The sequence below is a fragment of the Colletotrichum navitas genome (assembly GCF_030913465.1).
Source record: "Colletotrichum navitas strain CBS 125086 chromosome Unknown LY79scaffold_103, whole genome shotgun sequence".
Taxonomy (NCBI): domain Eukaryota; kingdom Fungi; phylum Ascomycota; class Sordariomycetes; order Glomerellales; family Glomerellaceae; genus Colletotrichum; species Colletotrichum navitas.
Window position 1 is genome coordinate 24,798 of NW_026850649.1, and position 25,349 is coordinate 50,146.

The 25,349-nt window shown below is 54.9% G+C and overlaps 11 protein-coding genes and 2 non-coding genes across 13 annotated transcripts; 7 read left to right on the forward strand and 6 right to left on the reverse strand.

Moving 5' to 3' along the window:
* Positions 1–158: 158 nt before the first annotated feature.
* Positions 159–2,317, reverse strand: LY79DRAFT_526746 (ankyrin repeat-containing domain protein; the record flags this gene model as incomplete). Its single annotated transcript, XM_060555867.1, has 2 exons — positions 159–1,854; positions 1,911–2,317. The coding sequence occupies 2 exons, from the start codon at positions 2,315–2,317 to the stop codon at positions 159–161; spliced, it is 2,103 nt and encodes a 700-aa protein (XP_060408582.1).
* Positions 2,318–3,564: 1,247 nt separating this feature from the next.
* LY79DRAFT_t257 lies at positions 3,565–3,669 on the forward strand. The gene has a single exon. It is a non-coding gene; the product is annotated as a tRNA-Met (tRNA).
* A 12-nt stretch (positions 3,670–3,681) lies between these two features.
* On the reverse strand, positions 3,682–5,549 carry LY79DRAFT_41601 (uncharacterized protein). Its single transcript, XM_060553127.1, has one exon. The coding sequence runs from the start codon at positions 5,418–5,420 to the stop codon at positions 4,014–4,016; it is 1,407 nt and encodes a 468-aa protein (XP_060408583.1). The 5' UTR covers positions 5,421–5,549; the 3' UTR covers positions 3,682–4,013.
* Positions 5,550–6,919: 1,370 nt separating this feature from the next.
* Positions 6,920–7,002, reverse strand: LY79DRAFT_t258. The gene has a single exon. It is a non-coding gene; the product is annotated as a tRNA-Arg (tRNA).
* A 1,319-nt stretch (positions 7,003–8,321) lies between these two features.
* On the forward strand, positions 8,322–9,309 carry LY79DRAFT_41772 (uncharacterized protein). The gene has a single exon (XM_060553148.1). It carries the CDS (start codon positions 8,550–8,552, stop codon positions 8,892–8,894), a length of 345 nt encoding a protein of 114 aa, XP_060408584.1. The 5' UTR covers positions 8,322–8,549; the 3' UTR covers positions 8,895–9,309.
* LY79DRAFT_594254 (uncharacterized protein) lies at positions 9,187–9,857 on the forward strand (the record flags this gene model as incomplete). The annotated part of the gene is made up of 2 exons (XM_060561669.1): positions 9,187–9,303; positions 9,369–9,857. 2 exons carry the CDS (start codon positions 9,187–9,189, stop codon positions 9,855–9,857), a joined length of 606 nt encoding a protein of 201 aa, XP_060408585.1.
* Positions 9,858–11,321: 1,464 nt separating this feature from the next.
* LY79DRAFT_41748 (family 7 glycosyl hydrolase) lies at positions 11,322–13,274 on the forward strand. Its single transcript, XM_060553142.1, has 4 exons — positions 11,322–12,091; positions 12,169–12,254; positions 12,309–12,439; positions 12,500–13,274. Exons 1-4 carry the CDS (start codon positions 11,533–11,535, stop codon positions 13,005–13,007), a joined length of 1,284 nt encoding a protein of 427 aa, XP_060408586.1. The 5' UTR covers positions 11,322–11,532; the 3' UTR covers positions 13,008–13,274.
* On the reverse strand, positions 13,062–13,615 carry LY79DRAFT_41813 (uncharacterized protein). Its single transcript, XM_060553149.1, has one exon. The coding sequence runs from the start codon at positions 13,391–13,393 to the stop codon at positions 13,115–13,117; it is 279 nt and encodes a 92-aa protein (XP_060408587.1). The 5' UTR covers positions 13,394–13,615; the 3' UTR covers positions 13,062–13,114.
* LY79DRAFT_526763 (SET domain-containing protein) lies at positions 13,483–14,627 on the forward strand (the record flags this gene model as incomplete). The annotated part of the gene is made up of 3 exons (XM_060555868.1): positions 13,483–13,557; positions 13,621–14,089; positions 14,155–14,627. The coding sequence occupies 3 exons, from the start codon at positions 13,483–13,485 to the stop codon at positions 14,625–14,627; spliced, it is 1,017 nt and encodes a 338-aa protein (XP_060408588.1).
* A 114-nt stretch (positions 14,628–14,741) lies between these two features.
* On the reverse strand, positions 14,742–15,594 carry LY79DRAFT_41764 (uncharacterized protein). The gene has a single exon (XM_060553147.1). It carries the CDS (start codon positions 15,394–15,396, stop codon positions 14,947–14,949), a length of 450 nt encoding a protein of 149 aa, XP_060408589.1. The 5' UTR covers positions 15,397–15,594; the 3' UTR covers positions 14,742–14,946.
* A 997-nt stretch (positions 15,595–16,591) lies between these two features.
* LY79DRAFT_41752 (ubiquitin domain-containing protein) lies at positions 16,592–18,239 on the forward strand. The gene is made up of 3 exons (XM_060553143.1): positions 16,592–16,960; positions 17,101–17,895; positions 17,963–18,239. Exons 1-3 carry the CDS (start codon positions 16,958–16,960, stop codon positions 18,083–18,085), a joined length of 921 nt encoding a protein of 306 aa, XP_060408590.1. The 5' UTR covers positions 16,592–16,957; the 3' UTR covers positions 18,086–18,239.
* A 1,074-nt stretch (positions 18,240–19,313) lies between these two features.
* On the reverse strand, positions 19,314–22,626 carry LY79DRAFT_41839 (adaptin N terminal region-domain-containing protein). The gene is made up of 4 exons (XM_060553150.1): positions 22,211–22,626; positions 21,728–22,148; positions 19,680–21,675; positions 19,314–19,627 (listed from the first exon to the last, which is right to left on the reverse strand). The coding sequence occupies exons 1-4, from the start codon at positions 22,513–22,515 to the stop codon at positions 19,479–19,481; spliced, it is 2,871 nt and encodes a 956-aa protein (XP_060408591.1). The 5' UTR covers positions 22,516–22,626; the 3' UTR covers positions 19,314–19,478.
* Positions 22,627–23,040: 414 nt separating this feature from the next.
* Positions 23,041–24,349, forward strand: LY79DRAFT_41920 (mago nashi protein). Its single transcript, XM_060553151.1, has 6 exons — positions 23,041–23,238; positions 23,290–23,327; positions 23,391–23,486; positions 23,540–23,603; positions 23,662–23,749; positions 23,805–24,349. The coding sequence occupies exons 1-6, from the start codon at positions 23,201–23,203 to the stop codon at positions 23,943–23,945; spliced, it is 465 nt and encodes a 154-aa protein (XP_060408592.1). The 5' UTR covers positions 23,041–23,200; the 3' UTR covers positions 23,946–24,349.
* The last annotated feature ends 1,000 nt before the right edge of the window (positions 24,350–25,349 follow it).

Sequence of the window (25,349 nt, forward strand, 5' to 3'; positions counted from 1 at the left end):
CAACTGTGAGTTTATGACAATATCTGGGGAGAGTGTGCACTGTAGGGTAAGTGGAAGCTTGAAGGTAGGTGAGATTCACACGCAGCGAACACCTCTTGCGCCTCACAGTTGAACCAAAGCCGTTGCAATACCAAGTCTCGCTATTTAAATATGCCACTCTATATTAACCTCTGCACGCCACTTGGAGTTCCTGGTATTGTCAACCCATCGACAGCACTTGCTTCCGTATATGGAGGAGGCATCTCTGCGCTACTAGACTGCGGTGGAGCTTGCCGCCTGGAACTCGCACTTGGTCCATTCGAAGACACTGATGTAGGTGGAGGAGCAGTTTCCAGCTTGGGTGGGATAGGAGCCTGAGCTCCTCGTTCTGTCAGCATTCGAATGAGTTCCTGGCTCTGAAGTAGTCGCGCCAGCGTCAGTGGCTTGACGTTCCCCATCTTGTTGACATCCGCGCCGTGAGCCAGTAACTTCTGCACCAAGGCTTGGTTTTCCGATTGAAGAGCCTCAATGAGAGGCGTTCTGCCCTTGTTGTCGGCCGCATTCGCGTCGGCGCCGTGTGTCAGGAGGAGTTTTGCATCCTCAGTCCGCCCCGTGCTGATAGCGTAAAGGAGGAATGTGTCGTCTTTTAGCTTCTTGTTCGGATTCCCGCCATGCGTCAGGAATACTCGAAGAAGCTCAGTGTTACCCAGCGTGATGACCAGGCTCATTATGGACTCCCCCCAACTGTCAGCTTCATTAGGGTTGGCCCCTCGTTGTAGAAGCGCCCGGGAAAGGTCAACCTTGGTAGTATCCTCCATGTCTTTATTTTGCAACGTCGTCCAGAGAACCCCCTTGCCCATCAGGTCCGTGGTGTTAGGATCGGCCCCTCTGACTAAAAGCGTTTTGACAAGATCGTACTTCTTCTTGTGCAACGCGGAGATAATCATGCTGCTCCCAGTCAGGTCCGTCGCGTTGGGGTCCGCACCGTGCTCCAGGAGAAAGGAGACGATGTCCATACGGTTTTTCCCTAGAGCCATGTGAAGTGCGGGCTGGCCAGTGATGTCGCGAGCGTTCATGTCGGCACCGAACTCCTGTAGAAGCTTCATATGTGGAAGACTCCCAGCCTGAACGGCGTGGATGAAGATGGTGCGTCCATTGATGGCGCTAGTGTTGGCATCGCATCCCCAGGACAAGAAAAGTTTGATCATCTCTAGCTGGTCGTTATTAGCAACCTCAACGAAAAATGGCTGTCCAGACCAGGAACGCTCCTTGGTGTCTGCTCCATTGTTCATGAGCAACTCGGCAATGGGGACGAAGCCACACTCGGCGGCGTGGAAGAGAGGAGGCTTCTTCTTCCCACTACACGAGTCTTTGGTCGATTGGTCGGCTCCAGATTGTATAAGAAACTCGACGGCTTCAATTTGATTGGCACGGATGGCACATATGAGCGGCGTGTATCCTTCGTCGTTCTGGCCGTTAATGTTGACTCCTTGCGTGACGAATCCTTTGAGATGCCCCACGTCACCGCTCTTGGCTGCCTGGCACATGGCGATGACCATCGGCTCTGGTTTAGCTCGCAAGCTGGCCGTCATTGCCTTGAAAGAACTCGAAATTGACGAGAAGAACTGGCCAGTGGCCTTGTTTTTTCCCTTGCCTGTGTTGCCTGGTGCATAGTCTGGTGGTTTCGCATTTGTCGGGATGTCCTCGAGCTCTCTCGAAGTTGCTGCATTGGAAACGACCGAGCTGCCGGGTTCTTCCGTGACTTGGAGAATGTCGCTTCGAGTGAGAACGATCTGTGATGTTTCTACAGCCGTCTCCAGTAATCGATGTCCGTCCGGTGCTGAGAGCCTTGAGTCCTGCTGGGTGACCGTGGGCCTCGGGATCTTCAGCGACTTGTTCATACTCGAGACTGATTGCTTTCGGAAACTTACATCTGGACCACCTGAATGTACTGCGTGAAGAGACGAGTGTTTGCCATGTGGTAGCTCTCATATCTCAAGATCACGTCTGGATTGAGGCCCGTCACGTTGCCCGGGTCGAGTCTACGGATCTGCTTGTTCACAACTGCCGCTGCATCTGCGCATGGTTGAACCGAAACGGCTAGGGCATTTCGCAGGCCAGGAGAGATAGCTGATGCGTTATCCAGACATCTCCGTAGCCGTTCCGTAGTATCTCTGAGCTGCTCGAGCTTTGCTGAGAAAGAGATCAAGTGCTGGGCTTCAATGCTCCCGGGATCGATGGCTTTGAGCAGACTATCGAGCTCGGCCGATGTGGAGACGACTCGATGGGAGATGTCGTCGCAGTTCGACGTCACCGCCGCGGAGGAGAAGCCCACCATTGTCCCGAGAAGACAGGTTCTCCCGGTTGCGACGGGATTTTGACAGTATTTCTCAGAGACCCCCCCCCCCGATTTGCTGATGCGCTCGGCAGTGCACCCGTTCGTTGGCGACGACTTATAGTTAAATGAGAAAACCAGGCTACCCGACCCCGCTGACGTCCGGGTGTGCGGAGGGGTCATGATATGGACTTGACACGCCGGCCTATGTATGTCAGCGTGGTTTGAAAGCACCGCCTCCGAGCTAGGCAGGCATCCTCCGCCCCAGTTCCGCAATTCAGCCGCAGGAGTCGGTTACAGGAGAACTCCTATGATCCATTGGCTAGCGTTATCGGGACGCGCGTTCGGGATACGACGCCCGCATGTTGTTGTGGCTGGGTAAGGCTGACAAGAGGCCTCTCTGTGAGGCCGCTCTGCGTCTGCACTAGTCTGAAGCCTTGGGGGGCGACGGGGTTCGTGACTGGCAGTCTTGCAAGACACATTTACGAATGCGGTCAGGCATAGGAAATAGCCTTTCTGGGGAAAGCGACGGCATATGATTTCTGCTGATGTTTCAGAGCCATCAGAACGTCGTCTTTAAAGCCTCCAGGAAAATTCCAAGATGACATGTTCTGGTATGTTTCGAGACGTCAAGCCACTCTTATTCTGCCTCATGTCATAATGTCCTACAAAGCTCTCGTCTCTAAACATGATTTGAATCATTGCGGAGAGGATTCCCGAATAATGTAACTCGCGCGCCTCGGAACCGTTAACGAAGAGCAAACATGCCGCTGTATATGATTGACGAAGGATGAGAAGTGAGCCACATACGTACCGATCTAGCCCAAAAGGGGGTAGGTCAGCAGTGCGACTGGGGCAATGTAATTACCTACTGTTGCCAGCGCCTGGCTGCCAGCACCTGCCCACTATCGCCAGCACGCACCACTGTTGTCAGCAATTACCTACTATTACTACCACTGACCGGCGCCTGTCTATTATTACAATATACAGTAAATACACTTACAACTGTAAGCAGATGCTACATAGTAGAAAGTAGCTTATTAATTAGGAGGGCAGTAGGTCTACTAAATAGCTATAGTAAGTCTTATTTTCGCTTGCTATAGACCTATTAAAATCTCGACTTTTATTTAACATAGTCGGCCTTAATGGCTGCTGCTGTACTGCTGTTAAAATCTGTAATCGAATCCACAGTATTCTTATCCATCATTCAGTGTCATCCCCCAGCAAGGAGCTATCATGGCTTATCAGAAGTCTCTATGGCTCAGTCGGTAGAGCGTTGGTCTCATATTCGTTATATGACCCTGCCCTAAGGTCGGGATATCCAAAGGTCGCAAGTTCGAGCCTTGCTAGGGACATACTCTTTTGCATTCGCTGAAAACTTGCTTATTTCTTTGCATGGAATATAAGTACTAATTAAAGACTTTCTTAGTTCCTAGCTTCTTTTTTCATAGGACTCGAAAATTAGTGATAACTGCGTTTTACCACTGCACATATACATACATACGTACATATATACATATATATATATGAGGGTAGGTAATATAAGATATTGCCAATCTTTAAGTGAATTGAATTTGAAACTTTTAGATGAAGTTGGCGATGACGGCCCAAGTATCTCCATACGGATAAGTAGGTAATAATTACAAAATTTATAGAATATCGTTATGCTGAAGAGCTGTATCGCTAGAGACCCCCTCATCTAGCCGGGTCTCTTTTCATCACCAGCCCATTCGACTCCTGATGAAGGACCCGAGTACCGAGGCGGCGGTAATTCCACTTGTGATATTTGCAGTGCATCATCAATCTGCCTGGACCTTCCGGGATGTGTCGGTGCCAGTGCAACGGGCTGTGCGGACATGTGTACTGGTGTCGATTGAATGGATCGTGAGGGCGAACGTACTGGTTGTGCGGAACCAATGGGCGTCGAGTCAGCCTCGACGGCCTGAGTTTCATCTCCGGGGAGTTCGAAGATGGGAGTATATGTGTTTCTCGATGGATGTGAAGGATGTTGAGCGGGAACGCCAGCAGGAGCCCCATGTGCGTTCCAACTCGCGTTCTGTAATGTTGGTGAGTCGGGCCCCCTTGTTGAATTCGGGGGGTATGTAGAGACGGGCGAGAGCGCCCATGTCCCAATAGTTCCGTCAGTATTGGTGACTGGCGACGGCCAATTTCCCGTATGCTGGCCATACTGGTTTTGCCAATGTTGAGGACTCTCCGGTGCATATTGTTGCTGTTGGTGGCTCCATGCAGTGGTACCCGCTGCCATCTGCACCGTGTGAGCGGTATCAGGTCCAAGGCCGTTCGCTCCGTTGTATGCTGTCGTCGACCGGCCAGGGGGCGATGAGGCCGTCATTGTCGTGAGACTCGTCGCACTGGATAATGCCGCAAACTTGCCCCCACGGCCGCCCTGCCTATCCTTTTCTCTGCCCTGCTTCCGTCGCCGATAGCAGAGGAACGCAAGCGCAGCCATGAGAAGCGCGAGCGATCCAGCAATCCCGGCTGCCAGGGCCACGCGGGTGTCTCTGTCATCAGAACCCGACTTCTCGTCGTCGCCGCCCTGCTTCCCACTGGTCGTCCCGGTTGGAGCCACCTCGATTCCTCTCGTTATCGTCACCGTTACTCCGCCTGGCGCCACGCTCTGGTACGTCATCATAGACGTTGACGTTATTGTTCCTGGTGCTTGTGTTGATGACGCTGCGGCCGGCGGTTTCGTGGTTGAAGTGGCAAATGTCGTCGGTACTATGTCTTCGACGTCGTCCTCGGGGTCCAGGAATTGTGCCTGAGAAACGCCCAGCGGTGTTCTCGAGTCCGTGCAGGAGGTCAGAAGCATTGAATAAACCGCGGCGAGCTGGTCTCTCGCTTGCTTCTCAACGCATCTCGCAGTCGTCAGCACGAAGTCGCCGCCATTTCCGCATAGACATGTATTCATCTCCGTGACTGTGTTACCGGTGCAGCCGGACGCAGCCGCTGCCGCGTCCAAACATGACCTTGCTTTCACCGGGTACGCAGAAAAGTCGTTGACGAAAACAGCCCGAGACTGTGCTGCCAGGTAGGATATGATGAGTGCTGGAGTTGGGATGATTCGACGCCGAGGTCTTGGCGACATTTTCGGCGGCTCGTCGGTCGACGCACGATGGGGTCGAGGATCGGCTTGTTGATTGTTTTCTTAGCAGGAAGACGCCGCTGCCAACTTCCTTCTGGACATGGGTTCTTCTTGAGTACCTTGCGTACGCGTTCCAATAAGTCCAACCAAAGGGGTTTTGCGGTTTCGAGATGCGGTCGGTTTAGGACGTGGAAGAGTTTTAGGTGGCTGTGGAGGAGGAGGGGACGGGGGACTAGACTGATGGTGAAGGAAGCAATTTCCTATGGGAGCACGCTTTCTGCCGTCTTTGGTATTGACCGACATCCTTGAACTTGAGTTGCTACAAGGATCCCGGGGGACCCAAAGGGGCCAGCCAGTTGGACCCGGAGACTCGGCCGCTGCGGAATTAGGGGTTAAGGTGACACACCCCGGTCGTCGGAGGGAGCAGCCTGGCACGTCCACAACACCATTGACGTGTGTCGTGATCATTTTGGTGTACGGGATTCAAGATTGTGTGGAGGGGGGGATCCATGACACCCGAGTCCCGGTTGAGACTCTCATCCCGGTCAAAATACGAGTCAAGTCAGCCTTCGCCGAGAGATTGGGTGCTATCAAGGGGCAGAGCTCTCTAAACAGTTCCACTTGCCGGTTATGAGAGTTTGATTTTACTTTATGCATTGGTTACTGATCGCCTTGGCCAGATCGTAGTGCACCGTTGTGCCTGGTTCGTAGATTTGTGAAAGCCTTACTTCCCCCGCCCGTCGGCGAAGATGGTTCCTAAAACTATTCGTACTGAGGGAGGGGTGAATAGGCCTTGCCGAAGCCACAAAGGCCGCCAGGTACAGACAGATACAGATACAAAGCGGTCCGTCCCTCGTGAGGTCACACAGGCACACAATGATACTAACGCGGTCGATCTCTCGGAACATTACACTTCTGGGAAATCGACCACCAATGAACCGCTGCCACAAGCCGAGCTGCCGACTGGGGTCCTAGGGTCGCCTACAGGCTACAGATCATCATCGTGTACCTGAACGACTTTAAGAGGGACCGTCTTGTACGGAGTATGCGTACTGAAATGCCGACTGCCCCTGAGTTTGCGCCGCCATTCCCCAGGCGGCGAAATCTGCTTGTTTAGGCTTCTGATTAGTTATCGAAGGGCGGACAATGGCTCGAAACAGCGCCATCAACCCTATACAATTGCCGTCCGACGAACCGGGTTTGTAGGACCAAAACTTGACCTGATGCTTGATACCCGTCAAGCTTTTGGCGCGTCTGATGTTCACCACACATATCTCTTGAGCCACCCCCGCCAGCTCACATCAAAAGATCTGGTGAGGGCAAGCTTTTTCTTTCGCCCAGCAAACAACCAACGAACCGTGCTCCCGCCCACAACGAGGAAACCAACCATGTGGGGCCATCCTTGGTTTCTCCGGAAACGAGATTGAGCCCTAAGCTGCATGAATGCCCGTCGGTCAGGCACGTTTCCGTCATCCATCTGACGCGCGCGCAAAAATATAACTTGACCAGCCTGGGGGTCGAACCCAGAATCTCCTGATACCATATCTAATCGTAGTCAGACGCCTTGCCATTGGGCCAACCGGCCGTGGTCCGATAGGACTCGTCGTTGTGTTCCCTGCGGAGCCGGAATGACATTCAAGATTCGGGACGGGCTTTTCGTGTGGATGGCCTTTGAGCAGTTAGTTCCATTGAATTGATTGATGCTGGAGTGTTGAATTTGGCACACGTGACACGCCAGCAACCCCTGATGCTTCACCTGATCTTCACTCCTGACACAAACTAGGATGACCCAGATTGTGTCTCAGACGAAGACTTGTCATCACAACTCAACTGTCACTTACTCACCCGAGGTTTCAGAGCAGCTTTATGGCCATGACGATGACTGATAAATGTTGCGTTTATTCATGAGCCGCAAAACAGCTCCCGGCCCCATGTCACGGCATGCTGCCGCTGCTGCCACCTGCACGCAGATGTAAACTCAGCTATAAATGAATGACCGCGATAAGCTTTATGTATGCACTGATTGACGATGTCACAAGATGGAGATGGGGGATCACAGTTGGATTTGAAGGCCTGTTTGGGGCAGCAAAACACAACCACACGAGTAAGAAAACACGAAAGAAAAGATGAAGTTGAAAAAGATCACGTAACGAAGCCCCGGATCATAAGGCCTTTCCGCAGCCATGGGTGGGGTCATAATCAAAGTGAGGCCGTCTTTTCACTTTTGGTTTTCCCTGGTCAGTTCCATGCATCGACACGATTTCGGCTATGTGCCGCACGAGGCATAACTGTACAACTCGAAGCCTTGCACTGTTTAACAGCCAACGGCAAGTTACTGGAGGATATTTTGTGAGAAAACGAAGCGACATTCCATACTCCCTCTTTCTCTATGGCAGCTGCAATAGAGTTCAACTCCTGTGCGGGCTTGCTGGGAACATGATAGGGTTTTCGTGGAAAATGCGATGGATCTACTACTTTCGCACGTGAACCATTCCCGTTTATCCAAAAAGGGAGAGCTTATGTAACTGTCAAGCCTTTGCAGAATTGAAGACGTAGGGTATTGTAAAGTCGCCTAGCAATTATTCCATAAAGGCGTCCGGTTAAAAATCAGGAACGCAACTTGGCATCACTGCCTGTGTTGGTGCTCTTTGTCATATGGAGATTCGGAACGCCATGACGAACCCACACAAAACATTCAAACTCTCAGTTTCATTTTATAGCGTCTGTCTGCACAGCGAACAGTATAAAATTTGTCGTTCCAATAATATCGACTCACCTTTTTGTGCCATGCCTTCCCTTGTGAAACCTGACAGTTCTACTCGCTCTACGATATCAAAGAGATGATATAGACATATATGGTCTTCGCGATATCGTTCGTGTCAACGTCCTGTGACAGGAGGTCAGGGCGGGGGTGGGTGGGTGTACGATCCGGACTATTGCCGGGAAATTTGTCCGATTGAGACATGCAGAAATTGGCCAAAGCGCGCGGCCTCCACTTCACGCTTTCTTTCGCAACGACGATCATCAGAGTGGCCAGCGGTGTTCATCGTGCAGCACACATCGTCATCTATTCTCCGTGGCCAAGTAGTTCAAATTGTTCTGGAAAAGGACCGCTTACCGCGCAGCCAAAGAATGCCTCCTGGCCGTCCCCGCCTGGACTTGGAGCCATACAAAGATGAGATCACCAGGGCGTTTGACCGGCGCGAAACCATTGAGAGCATGATCAAGGGCCTCGCCGCCAAGGGCGTTGAAGTAAACGGCAAGACGTTCCAGCGCAGGATGAGGGAATGGGGACTCCATCGCTATGCGAAGACGCCCAAGAAGCAGAGCAGCACGGGCCGGACGAGCACCGTCGGCAGCAACTCGGGCAGCATGGCGGCGCCCGTCATTCAACCGGCCCTGCAGCCGCTCACGCGACAAGACGAGATTCCTGACTCCGTAAGTCTACTTCACCGATTCCCAATGGGGCAACTGTAGGAGTTGAGAGAAACGCCAAGTGGGCTGCGAGGAACCACAATTTTGGAGATCTGGGAATCGAATGGCAGGGGGCGGGGTTTTGTCCATTTGCTGAGGATTTAAGAGCGTTGCCACCGCAGCCAACAGAACGAGGAGGAACTAACAAGAACGTCGACTTCAGCTCAACGACGACAGTTTATCATCAGTTAGCTCCGACACTCGTCGCTCGCCAGAAGAAACGCCGATTAACACAAACAGGCCAGCGTTTGACTCATACCTCAACGGCCCGAAACCACCATCGCTGCCGCCAAATATGTCCCAAAAAGTCTGGACCCGCCGGAATCACGCGGGCTTTGGCCTGGAGAAGTCCCTCGAGGCCGTTCGAAACCCCGATGCCGCCCCTGTTTGCATCCCGTCTCCGTCCCGCAATGTGAGTGTTGAAAGCCGATGCTGCGACCGTATTGCTGCAACGGTCTCTGATAACGCTCGTATTAGATCGAAGCTCTCAAGGAGGACGGGGACTCTTTCACCCTCTCATCCTTCACATACGAAGACGCCTTTGAACTCGGCCACCTCCTGCACGCGCGCCTCCTCCCCTTCGCCCTCAAAAATGGCAAGCCCACGGTGGTTTCCATCGCTCTGGCCAACAGCGAGCAGACCCTTTTCCAGACGTCCGTCGGACCCGGCAACCTCCCCGATAGCGAGATCTGGGTACAGCGCAAACGCAATAGCGTGCTGCGATGGGGATGCAGCACGTGGCTACTCCACAACAAGATGGGCGGCGACGAGAAGCTTCTCGCGTCAAAGTCCGGCATGAGCCCGGAGCAGGCCAGCAAGTACGCGATCCACGGTGGCGGCGTGCCGATCCGTGTCCAGGGTGTTGAGGGTGTGGTCGCTGTTGTGGTTGTGAGTGGGCTGAAGCAGGACGAGGACCACGGCGTCATTGTGGATGTCATCAAGAGTAACTGGCAATGCTGCGCGTGAGCTACGGAGTGGCATAACAAGCTTCCTGGCCGTGTACGAATCATTTGTCAACTGATGACCGTTCCTCTGTTGCATCCAGTCCGACAAGAGCAAAAAGGGCGGTAAGATGACTGCCGGACCCAGTTGCCGTAACCAACACCGCGTGTCAACGGATTCAACGCATGAATAGGGGGACGGAAGAATGGACACTAGCAGTGTGTGCCTTGCAGCGATATGCAAAGCGCCACCAATCTCTTCATATGACCCGATAAGCTGTGTGTGTGCCAGGGAGAGCTCGACTGCATTGCTCTTTTTTAACCAGGGATCTGACGCCGGCCCCGAGCAGATGGAGACATCGGGGAGTGCTGTGCGTGCCGAGCCGGGCAAAGGCGGATGAATTAAAAACATTGGGAGTTGAGACAGAGTGAGGACAGGGTGGAAGAATTCGGACTGGAGACAAGTGGCCGTTTTCTCCGGTGGCCAGACGGCTCCCCTCGGCGGGGTTGAGGTGTGGTTGGCCCGAATTGGCCAGTCTCATGTCGGGCGTTCATGGTCCGGATCTAAGATGGCTTCCAAGGCGTATATGACGAAGCCCCGAAGGCCTGGAGACATCAATATACTTGACGGCTTCCGTCGTTTCGACTCATGCGGGTTCATGGTGTCGCAATTATTCGTCCTAAAACTAATCTCATGGGCTTTGAATTAGTTTGCTCTCGACTATGCAGACCTTGCCTCAGAACTCCCCGGGGCAATTCCGTCTATGCAATGTTGCAGCCGGGAGTGGCCCTTTTGGACAGTCACATGGTACATCCGTTTCTCATCACCGATCCTTGTCATGCACCCCTGCGATGGGTTTATGCGGAGAGCTGGGGAACATGGACTAGGTATTAGCCGTCTTTAATTCTAACCTCTTGTCATTTCCCCGCTTGCTGTCCCTACCCCAATTCACCCTTCCATCCCACGCAGGAACGCCTCCGACAATTCGGTCAATACAGCCCTTGGTAGCCAGTCTGGATACAGCGTGCGCCCAATCGTTGCTCCTGTGAGGAACCAGAACCGGCTGATCGCCGGGCCTCCACCCGACACACTAGGCGGGACGACCAAGTGGCCTCCGTGATGTCTCGATGCAGGGGTAACCGCGTGGCCTTGGAACGAGAAGCGAATCTACATCCAGGTGATCGCCAAGAGCATACCCATGCGCGGGTTCCTGGCCCGTTCTGCCGTGAGGGCCATGAAGCGGAACGGACGCCGGCATAACTCCACTTGGGCACCATTCCAGCTCTGATCTCCCGCGACCGGTAGCTTCACAGCTCAATCTGCCAAACGCTACCCAACCCTTGCCATGGATGCGGTGCTTCGGAGCGTGACGTTCCATGCGACTCAACGGGAAGAAGCGAGGACAAGCCAAGGACGGGACGCGCGTGGGTGGCATCGTGAGCGTGGGCGGGCCCCTTTGGTCGCGTTCCCTAGTAGAAGCTCGTGAAGCGGCAATGGGGAAAGAGGTTGGCATCCAACAACGCGAAGCAGACATGGAGATGGACTTGCCAATACGTGAGGTTATAATAAAGACTGGGCTCCCTCATGGTCCCAGTCTAAGTGCTCTTGTTTGTCAATTGCTGCCATCGTCATTACTTCTCCTTACCCAGGCCTGCAAGCGACCATTCCCCTCAAGGACCTTGACCACTAGCCAGTCGCCATGGCCTCAAGTGTCTCCCGTTTGGGCCTGGCCGCCCTTTTCCTCGGCTTCGCAGCCGCCCAGCGCCAGGTCGGACCGGCCGAGAACCACCCGCCGCTGAAGACGTGGCGTTGCACCAAGGCCGGCGGCTGCACCGAGGCCAGCAACTTCATCGTCCTCGACTCCCTTGCGCACAACGTCTACCAGGAGGCCAACGGTGCATCCTGCGGCTCCTGGGGCAACCCGCCCAACGCAACGGCGTGCCCTACCAAGGAGGCCTGCGCCGAGAACTGCGTCCAGGAGGGCCTCGACGACTACAGCCGCATGGGGGTCACCACGGACGGCAGTGCTATGACCATGTACCTGCTCCGGAACGGCCTCCAGGTGTCTCCGCGCGTGTATCTGCTCGACTCGTCCAAAGAGAAGTACGAAATGATGCACCTGACGGGCAAGGAGATCGCTTTCGATGTGGACGTTTCGAAACTCCCCTGTGGCATGAACAGCGCCTTGTATACCTCCGAAATGAAGGCCGATGGCGGGAAGAGCGCGCTTAACAAGGGAGGAGCTTTTCATGGAACCGGTAAATATTGAGCCTCTTCAGATTCTCGGCCTATACCTGCCTGGTCTCGGACAAAGCTGACTGCTACTCGTCTTCAGGATACTGCGATGCACAGTGCTACACGACGCCATTTATCAATGGTGAGGCCAACATTGAGGGTTACGGGGCGTGCTGTAATGAGATGGTAAGATGCCCGAGTTGTTTGGCCACTTGACAGTTGTTGACAAGCTCGCGATAGGACATTTGGGAATCGAACTCTCGCGCGGCGCACGTGGCACCTCATCCTTGCAACCAGACCGGCGTCTACCTTTGTGAGGGCGAAGACTGCGCGTACGAAGGGGTATGCGACAAGGACGGCTGCGCCTGGAAGTAAGCAACCACTCCCCAATCCACCATGATTCCTGAATCGAGTTGACCTTTTCCCCAAAGCCCGTACAGGGTCAACACCCCGGAGACCTACGGCCGCGGCCCGGAGTTCAAGGTGGACACCACGCGTCCCTTCACCGTCATCACGCAGTTCCCGGCCAACGAGGCCGGCGTTCTTACCGAAATCCACCGACTGTACATCCAGGACGGGCGCCTCGTTCGCAGCCAGGTCGTCAACAACCCGGGCCTGCCGCAGGTCAACTACCTCAACGACGAGTTCTGCGCCGCAACGGGCGCCCGACGGTTCACGGAGCTGGGCGCGCACCAAGGAATGGGCGAATCGTTCGACCGCGGCATGGTACTCGCCTTCAGCATCTGGTGGGACGAGGGCGGCGGCATGAGGTGGCTTGACGGCGCGCCCGATGCCGGGCCGTGCGATGAGACGGAGGGGTTCCCGCAGAACGTTATCAAGGTCGAGCCGAATCCCGTCGTGACGTTCAGCAACCTCAAGTGGGGAGAGCTCGGATCAACGTTCAAGCCTGAGTGCAAGAACAAGCCTAGGAACCTGTGAGTCTGAAGTCTGATGAAGTCATATCAGTGGTTGGATAGAGCCGGGTCAATCATGTGGTCGCTACCCGATTGTACCAAAACACGACATAAATTACCTTCGATGAACAATTACCTTGTACAAGAAAAATTCATTTCGTTTTTTGAACATTGTGCAACCAATGTGACCCAGTTTGCCAACGTTAGTACGAAAGAAGAGACGGAGGATGGAGTTCCTGAATGGCAGCGTCTGGAAGTGGAGGAAGGGGTGAAAACGAACGGCCCAACACGAGTTGGCTGAGTCAGCAGTGACGGATATCCGTCACCGTGCATCAGACGCGTCGCGTAAAGTGATTTGCTTCTCGGCTTGGCTGTCTGCCCCGCGCGGCTTTCTTCAGTTGGAACCATCATGGGCAGGTTGCGGTCATCTACCAAAACACACCCTTCCCACTCTATGATGCCGTCACGGCTTCTCAATTCTCCCACGAACAGCTGATGACATGGAGGCGGCTACCGAGCGCCACTTCTTTCACCACGGTGCCAGTGAGCCGACCGGTGCCAAAACGTCGGCCAGGGTAATGCGCAACCCCCTCGGCCGCTTCAATGCAGACATCCCAAGCTGACTCGGTCTTACGCAGGCTCTCGAAAAAGAGAAAGAACACTGCCATTGGTGCCAGATTCGTTCGTTCCCCACAAACAAGCAATATCCGATCACAATAGTCAACGAGGTTGACAACGCAACCATCCCCTCTACCTTTCGATTTTTGCAGAACTCGAGACTCGGGGCCGGAGTCCAAGCCGCTGAGGATAGTTTCCGCACAGGTTGCGAGTGTGCCGACGCCGAGGAATGTCAATACAGGGGCTGTCTGTGCCTGCAGGAGCAGGATGACGACTCGGACGATGAGGGGCCCACCAGGCGAAAGGTCTACATGTACCATATGCACGGCGCCAAAGCTGGCCTGCTGCGAAGCAAGTTCCTGAAGTCAAAGCGGCCCATATACGAGTGCCACGATGGCTGTGCGTGCGCCGAGAACTGCCCGAACCGCGTGGTTGAGAGAGGCCGCAAGGTGCCTTTGCAGATCTTCCGGACGGACAAGACTGGATGGGGTAAGCAGCCGCCCTTGGGGCGTACCGCACGGGCAGCAACTAACGGCTGACCTTTTGGATGACAGGAGTACGCTCGCTGGTGGACATCAAGAAGGGCCAGTTCGTCGACAAGTACATTGGGGAGATCATCACGCCCCAGGAGGCTCAGCATCGCCGCGCTGCGTCCAGTATCGCGCAGCGGAAAGACGTGTACCTCTTCGCGCTCGACAAATTCACCGATCCAGACTCGCCCGATGTGCGCCTCCGAGGACAGCCGCTCGAGATCGATGGCGAGTTCATGTCCGGCCCGACGCGATTCATCAATCACTCGTGCGATCCGAACCTGCGCATCTTTGCGCGCGTCGGAGACCACGCGGACAAGCACATCCACGACATTGCCATGTTTGCGCTCAGGGACATACCGAAAGGAGAAGAACTGACGTTCGACTACGTCGATGGCGTCAGTGAAGAGGATGACGACGCCAAAAAGAAGAGCAAGCAGGATGATATGGTCAGGTGTCTATGCAACAGCAAGAACTGCCGCAAGTTCCTGTGGTGATTGATGGACAGGCGAGTCCCATACCCAAACGAGAGACCGTTGTTCTCTGAGACGCAACGGCTGAAGAGGGGAATCGCGACCGTTGATGTACCGCGTGGAGTGGGTGTGATGTTGGATAAGATGAAAGACGAGAAGACTGGACCCGGAAGGATACAGAGCAGGGGTGCAGCGGCTCAGAGAAGACCGGATCCTGTGCCGAAATGGCTTAATACGGTGGAGTAAATGAAGCCCACAAACGTCAGTTCTTCAGAGTTACTGGGGATCGCCTTGGCTGCCGGGGATAGCCGGTGTGTCGGGTTCGTCTGAAAAGAAGGAAGATTCAGGTGGTGAGAAGGTGTCGTATGCATAATGTAGGGTTCGACCTCCGGGGCGGCAAAGTAAATCCGGCGAGTTTGTTACATTCAAGGAGGGCGTTTTCATTGACACATGATCCATCAGATGATGACATGATTACTGCAACCCAAGCACTGGTGAGAGGTGGCGGGATTGGTTTTAGAGAAGCAGGCCAATTACTAATTAACACCATGTCACAAGCGGTGTTTGTCAGTCTCTCGTCACAAAGTACGGATAATTCTTTTTCATTGTGGATCTTGTTAGGATACTTGCCCTCCGTCATGACTTGAGTCCATAGCCCATCTAGAGTTCTAGAAGCGTGTGTCCTCGGGCCATTGATCAGGATCGGATGCGGGCGTCCAATGCTCGGTGCTTCAAGAACCTTTCTTTGGACCGAGTCGAACACCGCCGACGCCGGCCAACCGAGCACGCACATAGAGGTGGGGGACGTTCCGCAGACGGAGAGCGGGCCAAGCTGAGGAATGCTGGGGAACCATGATGTCGGAGTCCGGCTTTTTTGTTTCTTGGTGGATCGTGCCAAGGCACTAGTGTCGACAAGCTAGGGGATCAAAGAATTAACGGGAGGAGAAGAAGAGGAAGAAGAATGGACTCGAGGCCGGCGGAAGAGCAAACGGGTGCCGCCAGGCCGGGTTTGACTGGGGTTAGGCCGGGTTGGGCTTGCTTGCATTGCGGCATTGTCTCAGTCCATTGTCTCCAGCGTTGCGGAGTACTCGAACAAAGTAAGCGCCACGTGCAAATGGGGAAACCGGGTGGAACGGAACGGTCCCGGTTGAGAGCTTCTGTTCTGCACACGGGAGAAACTAGACTTTGAGATGCGAAACGAGACGAGAGGGTGCAGAAAGATGACAGAGAGTCAGAGAGTGACAGAGTCAGAGAAGAGTGAGAGGGAGAGAGAGAAAGAGAGAGAGAAAGAGAGAGAGAGAGAGAGAGAGAGAGAGAGAGAGAGAGAGAGAGAGAGAGAGAGAAAGGAAGAGGGTAGAGAGATGGAGGGAAAAGACTATAAGTTTTCACAAGAGTTGAGCAAAAGGAACAAAAAGGGCAGAAAGTCGAGGTCCAGACCTTGTCGACTTGTCCTAAGCGAGCCTCTCTACCTACTAGAGCGGAAACAAGCAATAATTCACTGTCTTACCGCCACCAGGACTGCCGCTACCACCACTAATACCCTTGCTACCCAAAAGCCTCCTGGGAATTGCGACCACCAAAGTTCTGAATTCCTCCCGGTGCGACGAGGGGGCAAGCGCTGAGCGAAAGAGAAGTCAGTCGGCCAACCCGTAAAGGCGCAGCTCCCTTTTGTCACTACCACCGCTACCACCAGCCTATCTACCTAGCCAGCACCGGCGCCCCGAACCTCATCCCGGTCACATCGTCCGCTCGTTACTTATCACTTTTCTCCCCTCCTCCGCCTCCTCCTCCTCCTCTTCGACCTTCTTCTTCTCCTCCTCCTCCTCCTCCTCTCTGCCCTTCTCGTCCAAGGTAAACTCACGCACGCTCCGGAGTCTTCACCCTTTCGCTCAACTTTACACACCCGCACCTGCGCACGCACACGCTGGGAGCTGCCGCTCAGCTCACCATCTTCTCTTCTTCCATTCGCTGCGCCCCCACGTTCGTGCCCGGCAAACCAACACACGAGCAGGCCTGTCTGCCGACCAACCAGCAACACACTGGCACGTCAATCAAGCAAAAGGGTCTAGATCTCCCCAACGACCATTGTCCGATTTCCGCATCTCCTCCTGTTCTCACCTACCTCACCTCCTCTTCGCTCTGCTGTAAACCTTCAATCGCCTCTTCGCAGTCATCAACACGCCGTTTTGTCATTCTTGCACCGGTCGAGCTCGAGCCATCCTATCCCCACCCATCAACTGCTGCCACCGCTGTGCTCTAGGACTATCTCAGGCGATGGCACGGGATATCTCGACCTGCTGATACTTAATTACGAAAACCAGCGCCGTGCTCTCGACTTGCCTCTCTCTGACAAAATGGTACGCCAACATCCCCTGTTTCCTCGTTCCACGACCATCGGAGACCATTCCGTCTGGGCCCCCAAAGTGCAAACAGCCAGATTCATCTTGTCCGAGCACCCACATGCCATCACCTCGCAGGCTAACCATTCTTTACATAGGGCTGCTGCATCTCTCGCTCCGAGGCCGACGCGTACCCGCACCCCTCCAACACTGGCTCCACGCGAGCCATCAACCCCGCCACCGCCGCCTCCGTCCCCCGCGAGCGCTCTCCTGCCGGCACCCATGCGACACACCCCTCTTCGGGCCGCCGCCGCGGCCGCCACTCCAACATGCCCCTCGACAAGCACATCAACAAGCCCCTGCGCCGCCACGAATGGTCCTCCAAGGGCCGTGCATGGACACGCACCGCCCTGGACCGCGAGCGCGCCGACTTCTTCGACACTCGCGTGACCGGCCGCCCCGAGGTCTGGCAGTCGCTGCGCGCTGCCCTAGAGGTCCTATGGGACCCCGTTAGTCAGGGCGCCGCCGCTGACGGTACCGGCGGCCTGGCTACGGCTCAGGGCATCCTCGACGCGGCCGAGATCACGTTGCCGACGGGGGACCTCGCCCAGGGCGCCTACGACCAGCTGGGTAACTATTACTCCCTCGCCGAGTGGCTTGTTGCCGACCCGGCCAACCTCGTCGAGGACGACGCCGCCACTGAAGGCGCCGACGAGGCGCTCTCCACCCGGGACCTTAAAGACGATCTCGCCGGCGGGGACGAGACCACGGAGGAGCTGGACGAGGACGACAACGTCCGCCGCAGAGAGGAGAAGGGCAAGGCCGTTGTCGACGCCCGAGACCAGCTCTCAGTGTTAGCACGCCTTAGCGAGACCGCGCGTGATGTCACTGTCAACTTTGTCAAGTCGGACACCGTGAGAGTCGTTGCTCGCAAGATACAGGAGCAGGCAGGGGTAAGTCGGCTCTTTAAACGTCTTCTCTCCAGTCTTACATGAACACATAATCTAACAGATCGTATAGCTTGTCGGCACCAAAAAAGTCCGCATCGCATACATGGGCAAGATCCTCAGGGAAAACCTCTCGCTCACCGAGCAGGGCTGGCAGGAGGGCCATGTGGTCAATGCCCTCGTCTTCGACCGATAGCATCATCGGGGACAATCTCCAATGACCCGGTATTCGCCCTGGCTGGTCGTCACGCTGCGCACCGCCGGGACACGCATCGTATTCAGCCCCCCTAGCTCGCGGCTATCCTCAGGCATAGGGCTCAGTCAGTAGGCGTGCCAGTTGCTGGCATGCCGGCCATTTATCCACAGTTAGTCGCTACGTGACAGAGGCGAGCATTTGGAGACGCGCGGGCTTGCTCGGAAGCTGGCCTGGCGCAGACAGCACTCGACGCACATACATACCACGCGCCACGGCCATTCAGATCCTTCTCCTTACACTGGCTTGGCATGTCAGCACAAAAAAGTTTCTTTTGGTCTGGTTCTCTCTTAGTCTGGATAAATACCCCCTTTCATCGCGGTCCGGAACTCTCCTTTTCTCACCCCTTTGTGTCCCGCTTCTGCTTTTTTTCTTATTCTCTCTTTCCAGGTTATTGGCGTTCGGGAAAGGCACCGGAGGCAAGGAAATCTTTGCCCGACAACCATCAAATATCAAATGAAATGAAATGTGGCGAGCCATTGCACGTGCGTCTGTTTTGTCTGGCTATAAAGCACACAGTTCCGAGAGCGTGTGCCTCCCTTCTCCCACTTTTTCTTCTCTCCCCTTCTCCTCTTACTTACATAAACCTCTTTTCCATCCCATCGTAGTTGTTTAATAGTTGATCGTTGGCGATCGAAACCTGGTGGTGTGCGGCTATCTGAATCATAGCATGGGCGGGCTGTGTGGCTGTTTCCTTGGGCCGGGAATATAAAGAACGAATAATTTGATACCAGCACGAATGATCAATCAGCTTCCTTCGCAGTGTCTTGTGTGGTATGCCAAAGTGTATGAGGAGATGCGGAGGTTAGGGGGGTTGTGTGGTTCTTGCTTGACCTTTCCTTAGTGACTAGTCTGGCTCAATGCTCACCACACCTGAAATTCCTCTTCGGTATAGGAGAAGAGATGAGCCCTGTCGGGGAGGACCAGCCGCTTGGGCAGCGAACGAAGTGATGCCATCGCAGTCTCGCGCGGGCCTGGCCCAATCCCAAGAATGGAACATGAACATCTCATTTCTACCTACTCATGACGCCTGACCGGGCTGCACTTTTTACTCTAACCACACAAGAGAAAGGAGGGGAAAGCCAAGGGAAGAAAAACGCAGACAAGACCTCCCCCCCTTTTCCCCATTTCATTCCCATTTCAACGCTTGTCGGCCGCTCCAGCCAAGCCGGCCGTCCGTTGTTCCCCCCTTCCCCACGCATCGTGTCTTTGTTTTCGGTTCCGGAGCCGTCATGACACCTCCTCAGCTCCCATTACACCCACTGGCGTAGCCTTAGGCAGCCGGGGCGACGCTGCTGTTTCGATATATAGCACCCAAACCTCACCCTTAAACCCTCTACGCCGCTGAGCCGATCTTGTTGAGGCCCTTGAGGGAGCCCAGGCTCAGGGCCAGGCCCTGCGATCTGCTTCTTATTCTGACGAAGCCGGTGATGGGTCCGTCCTCGCCCTCCTTCTCGATGCTCAAGTTGGCCAGAGCATCCTCGCCTACGATTGTTAGCATGCATCGTGCTTGTTGCTACTGGCCAAGGAAACTTACCGAAAACACTGCGAGCGTACAGGTTGGCGCTTAGGAACTGGCAGTCGCCCTTCATGCTAGCCTCGGGGGTGAGGCAGTTCATGTTGGTTGCCGCCATTAGCTGCTCGAGGAAGTCGCGGAGAGACCTGGCCTTGGAGTTGATGTTGACCTTGTTCTCCCACTCGAACTCGGTCCACATCGTACGGAATTGCGTCTCGGTGCAGGTCGCGGGCTGGATGTAGTCCATGATGTCGACGTGGAGGTCGTTGAGGATGACAACGTTGGTATCTGTGGAGTGGGCGCCGTCGTAGACGACGTTGCCAAAGATCACACCGGTATCCGTGGACGAAACCTTGATGGTGCACTGGACGTTGTGGAAGTCGTGGGGGCCCAGATTCTGTGTCGTCGGACGCTCAACGACTTTGAGGTCGCCCAGGGTGGCGAACTCGACGGACAGGTTCTGCAGCGTCTCCATTGTCTGATTGACAAGCAGCACGTCCAAGACGATGTCGAACTGGTGCACCTTGACGTAGGCTTCGGCGTAGACGGGGTCGGAGAAACCAGTCAACTGGACAACGCGGCTAAGCTTAGACGACAGATCTTCTGCGGTGGCTTCTCCGCCAGTTGCCCTCTCCAAATCAACCTCGACGTCATCCAGTCCGTCGCTGGCGTTCTTCTTGGAGAGCTGGCGGATCTGAACAACGTCGTCAACCTGAATGGCCGTCTTGGCCTTCTCGACGGCCTCCTTGGCAGCCTTCTTCTTCTCTTCAGCCTGGACCATCGCCCTAAACGCTTTGCGGGTATCGTCGAGGTAAACGGTCTCGAGCTCCTTGTTCTGGGCGAACTCGGCCAGCGATCGCACGCAAGACATGATGCGGTCAATCGAGTCCTCGTCGATGGGGGCCTTGACAAATTGCGACTGGCCGACACGGATGATGGAGATCATGATGAGCATGGCCTCACCACGGAGAGCATTGGTGCGTGCGGCCTCGGCAGAGATCTCGGCATGGCGCATGACCAGCTTGACGAGTGTAGCAGAGAGGACCGTCGCGAGGTAGTAGTCGCCGTCGAGAATGAGCTGGCGCAGGGGAGGTTTCTGGGCAGCCTTGACTGCCTCCAGCTTGGCAGCAACAGCAGACTGGCTGGTGAGCGCTGTTTCGGTAGCGTAGGTACCGTCGGCAAGAACCTTTCGGGAGCCGGTTGGTGCCGTGGGCTTGGAATGGCCATTGACCTGCTCCTTGTTCTCCTCCTCACCATCACCGTCAAGAAGCCGTTGTTCCGAGGCGAGGATCGGGATCTCGCCAAGGCTGGAACGAATGCTCTTCCACGCATCCCTGATGTCGCGCTCCTCCAGGGAGTATTCTCCTATGATCCACATAATTCCTCTGTACACCTTTCCGGCGCGCACCTCGCTGAGGGTGGCGACGAGCCTCTGCACGATGGGCTTGCGCAGCTTGGGGAACTTCTCTACGACCTCCTTAACAAAGTTGATGACATCGACGGCGGAGGTGTTGTTGAAGTCGGCGATAAAGTCCATGAGCAGGTCTACAACACTAGCTGCAACCTCGGAGAACTTGATGGCGCACTGGTGGATTGTGTGGATGAGAAGTTGGCGGTACTCGGTGTTCTTCTCGTACTCCTGGTCGACAGTCTTGGACAGCTCCTTCTTGAGCAACAGAACAACCTCCTCGATGTTCTTGCTTGACACCATTTCGAGGGCAATATCCAAGGCCTTGCGCCGAACATCGATGTCGGGACTGGAGAGAACGCGGAGAATCTCCATAACCAAGTCATCCAGAATGCCTTCATTCTTTTTCCGAAGCTGGTCGACCCGATCGAGCACGATAAGCTTGACGTTATTGTCCGCCTCTTTGATGCTGAGCTCGATGAACTTGGCGGCTGCTGCCTTGACGGCGACGGGGTTGTTGGTAAGAGCAGTTAATGACGAGGCGGCTTCGTATACGACAGTGGAGGTGTTTGCTTCAAGAAGGTCGAAAATGAGTCTGAGATACCGCGCCTGCTACGTGTCAGATGTGCGGCCCAGCGCAGACTTGTAGCGGGAGACTTGCCTTGTTCTGGGAGTTCTGGACGGCATCCTTGCGAATGAACTCGAGCTCGACGAGCTGCAGAAGCTCCTCTGCGTTCGGGATGCCCTCGAATACGGTGCTCAGGTAGAGCAGAGCCTTCTCGTGGTCGATGGACGCCAGAGCGGCGAAAGCGTTGCGCTTGCATGTCGCGTCGTTCTCGGATTCGAGGAATGTGGCAATGAGGTCGGAGGCATCGGGAATGAGGGAGGCGGAGTGTGTGTAGATAGAGGAGACGGCGAAGACGGCGTTCTTGCGGACGTAGGCATGGCGATGCTCAAGGCATTGTCTCGCGGACGAGAGGAGAGGCTCGATGAGTTCGGGTTCTCGAAGCTTGCACAGGAAGCGGAGGGTGTTTCCACGAATGTACTCATTGGGGTGTTGGAGGTCGTTTCTGATACCGTTGCTAAGGCCAGAGTGTCAGCAGGGGTATTTCAGCTGCAAAGGGACGAAGGGCCAGCCACGAACCAGACCAAGATCATCTCCTGCTTCAGCTTGCCATTGGAGTCGAGCTTGGGGCAGATCTCGTAGTAAAAGTACAGCAGCTTCTTGAGAGCCTTGTGTTTCGAAGGCATGACGAATCGGATGATGTGCATCAGCAGGTTGGGCATCGGGTCACCGTTGAGCATGATCGTGAGAATGCGCTTCATTGTCTCGACTTTGCTCTCATCGGTGCCCTTCTCTAGCTGCGTGCGCAGATCGGAGAGGGAAGGAACGTCGGCAGCATTGTCCTGGTGCACCAAGCTGTACGCATTGTCCAGAAAGGATGCCATCGTGGGCGGTTGATGTGGTGTTGCTGGCGAAGTGCCGGCGCGGTGAGGTTAAGGACAGTGTTCAAGGGGGAAGAGTGGGATGTATCGAAGCTGGGCGGTGGGGATCAGACGGTCTAGGGACGGGGCGGAATACGTGTTAGCTAAGGGAAGCTCACGCTGTTTCGAGGTACACGTCTGCTGTGGATTCGAGGGGAAGGACCATGTGTAAGGGAAATAACGAACTTTAGACCATCTGTTCAGACTGTCCTGTTCCGCGCGAGACTTTAGTGGACATATGTCTCCCAGTTGTACTGTTTGAGAAGCAATTCGTTCCGATATACGGCTTCACAACTGGTCTCGCTCTCTGGCCCATTCGTGAATATCTGTCCCTGGGCGGCTGTCGCCGAACAGGTGTCACTAAGCGAAGACTACACGTGATTTTGGTGGGGACCCTGAAGCACGGAACGGATTAAATAAAGCTAGCGGACAGCCCGATTCGAATCTCTCGCAACAGAGCTCTCCTATTGGCAGGAGCTTGCCCGCTCCCCAAGATCCCCGCCGGGGCGGGCTGAGAGGCTGTCCGTCACTGGTACCCCCGGCAGGGTGGGCCCCGCCTTTTGGCACTCCCAAGTCTCCAGCCTTGCATCTCAAGGTTACCAGCCGCGACAAGACAACGCAATTGACATTGACGCCTATTGCTGCAACAATGTCGGCGCCTACCGATCAGTTCTACCTGCGATACTAGTATGGACATTGGGCGTCTAGATTTACAACATATGGGCTAACTGGACGCAGCTCCGGTCACTCTGGACGGTTCGGACACGAGTTCCTCGGTAACACCGACCCCGCCACTGCTCGATGCCTCGATCTAAATGTATACTGATGGCGGCCCTCAGAGTTCGACTTCCGCGTTCTTGGCGATGGAAGAAGCGCTGTTGCGCGTTACGCGAACAACTCCAACTACCGAAACGATAGCTTGATTCGCAAAGAGAGTACGACAACGACTTCGAAATGACACGCGTATACGGCTGACTCGGGAGAATAGTGTGCGTCAGCGCTCTTGTTATCGACGAGATCAAGCGCATCATCAAGACCAGCGAGATCATGAAGTAAGGCTACGGTTCTGATGGCGGATGACGCGAGGGGCAGCGCTGACACGCCACGAAGGGAAGACGACTCAAAGTGGCCACAGAAGAACAAGGACGGGCGTCAAGAGCTCGAGATCCGGCTAGGCAACGACCATATTTCATTCGAGGTGGGTGGCGACGGCTTTGTGATATCAGAGAACCGCGCTGACGTGTTACGAGCAGACGGCCAAGATAGGTTCATTGGTCGATGTCACGGAATCCGCCGACCCTGAAGGACTCCGAGTATTCTACTACCTGGTGCAGGATCTGAAGGCGCTGGTGTTCAGCTTGATCGCCCTGCACTTCAAAATCAAGCCCATCTAAACGAGCAGCGAACCCGATTTGGCGGCGACGACGACGAAATTGGAGATACCCGGAACAACTGGCCAACGATTCTCGCGAGAGGGGGACCACGGAACGACCGTGACGAAACACCGCATGCGACCTGCGGAACGACAATGGTTCCATTTTCTTCTAGAAAATTGCATGATGTCGTATGTTGGATGCATGGAGGGAGGGAGGTTCTTGGGCCCTTCAGCTCAGACGACAAGCTGGCGAACGGACGTACGGGCAGGCGGGCAATTCAGAAGTCCTGCTGGTCGTCCCGTATGAAAGATAGACTTGGACGAGACTGCACCGCACGGCTTCCGGTCGTGTGTCTCTGTCAGAAAACATAACGCGATACATTTCTCTCTCTCTTTTCTTCTTCGCTTTCCGGCATAAACACGCACGAGTGCTTGTTGAAGTCACGATTCTAAGTGGCGGATGAACAACGGACCCCAGTAATTACTTGGCAGGCCGAGAGACGAAGAGTGGCTTGTTTTGTTTTGAGTTCCCATGAGGTGACATGCGGCCCGCCGTTAGAGTCCCGGCACAGGTAACGGGTTAGATCAGCCAGGTTTTGGGCCGATGGCACTAGGGTTCAAGAATCAAGCTGTTGCGGTTCGCAGGCACAGGGCAACCAGAGCAGAAGACTCGAGTCGTGTTGTGGAACATTGCATGGCGAAGCTGGCGGGATACCAAACGACAAAGTCTAGCCGGGCTCGCAGGGCCCAAGAAAGTAAGAAAGAGTCAGTCGTTCAACGGCCTCGGTGGGCGATTTGGCGCGACCCCCCTTTCCCCTTGGAGGCTCAGAGTAAGGACACTTTGGTGCCGGGTTTCCGCCTGGAATAGGGGTGACCTGTCCAGTTCGACGAATGCTTTCGATGAAACGCCACAGACGGTGACATCAGAGCGAGCAGCAAGGATGCGAAGCCACTGGGGCTCACGGACTTATGACAGGAAAGCTGCGAGCGGAGGTATTATTCTCCATCACATGAGGCTCACTGAGCCGTGGACGGTGCACTACACTACGTAGCTCTGTCACAAGACAAAGCTTAATATAAAATAAGAGGCCGGATGAAAGGTTGGCCCGAGCTCTTATTACAGGTTTGCCGCAGCGAGTCAAGTTCTGCGTAAGGCTGTACCTGCGGTTCAGTAGTACCTAGGTAGTCTATACCTCAACTGTTAGGCTGCCAGCGGTAGCCTACTCTACCTTCGGTACCTACCTAACTTACCATACCAACACCATCTTTGGGATTGGGGGGATTGTGCTTGGACAATGTCTGAGGGCTTGATGCAAAAGAAAGGTCAGTTGGCTGCAAGAGCACAGAGTTTGGCCCCAGTCTGTGCTTAAAGCGCGGATGGCTTCAGGCGCCTTACCGAATCCTCCGTGCTGCCGCGAGGGCC

Bases quoted from the DNA above. Each gene is read 5' to 3' on its own strand.
- LY79DRAFT_41601 (XM_060553127.1), bottom strand. From the start codon at position 5,420: ATGTCGCCAAGACCTCGGCGTCGAATCATCCCAACTCCAGCACTCATC.
- LY79DRAFT_41772 (XM_060553148.1), top strand. From the start codon at position 8,550: ATGCCTCCTGGCCGTCCCCGCCTGGACTTGGAGCCATACAAAGATGAG.
- LY79DRAFT_41748 (XM_060553142.1), top strand. From the start codon at position 11,533: ATGGCCTCAAGTGTCTCCCGTTTGGGCCTGGCCGCCCTTTTCCTCGGC. The intron at 12,092-12,168 runs GTAAATATTGAG...ACTCGTCTTCAG, and splicing joins AGGAGCTTTTCATGGAACCG to GATACTGCGATGCACAGTGC. The intron at 12,255-12,308 runs GTAAGATGCCCG...AGCTCGCGATAG, and splicing joins GGGCGTGCTGTAATGAGATG to GACATTTGGGAATCGAACTC.
- LY79DRAFT_41813 (XM_060553149.1), bottom strand. From the start codon at position 13,393: ATGATGGTTCCAACTGAAGAAAGCCGCGCGGGGCAGACAGCCAAGCCG.
- LY79DRAFT_41764 (XM_060553147.1), bottom strand. From the start codon at position 15,396: ATGTGCGTGCTCGGTTGGCCGGCGTCGGCGGTGTTCGACTCGGTCCAA.
- LY79DRAFT_41752 (XM_060553143.1), top strand. The intron at 17,896-17,962 runs GTAAGTCGGCTC...CAGATCGTATAG, and splicing joins AGATACAGGAGCAGGCAGGG to CTTGTCGGCACCAAAAAAGT.
- LY79DRAFT_41839 (XM_060553150.1), bottom strand. From the start codon at position 22,515: ATGGCATCCTTTCTGGACAATGCGTACAGCTTGGTGCACCAGGACAAT. The intron at 21,676-21,727 runs GCAAGTCTCCCG...GACACGTAGCAG, and splicing joins TCCAGAACTCCCAGAACAAG to GCGCGGTATCTCAGACTCAT. The intron at 19,628-19,679 runs GTAAGTTTCCTT...TAACAATCGTAG, and splicing joins GTACGCTCGCAGTGTTTTCG to GCGAGGATGCTCTGGCCAAC.
- LY79DRAFT_41920 (XM_060553151.1), top strand. From the start codon at position 23,201: ATGTCGGCGCCTACCGATCAGTTCTACCTGCGATACTA. The intron at 23,328-23,390 runs GTAACACCGACC...GGCGGCCCTCAG, and splicing joins GTTCGGACACGAGTTCCTCG to AGTTCGACTTCCGCGTTCTT. The intron at 23,604-23,661 runs GTAAGGCTACGG...CACGCCACGAAG, and splicing joins AAGACCAGCGAGATCATGAA to GGAAGACGACTCAAAGTGGC.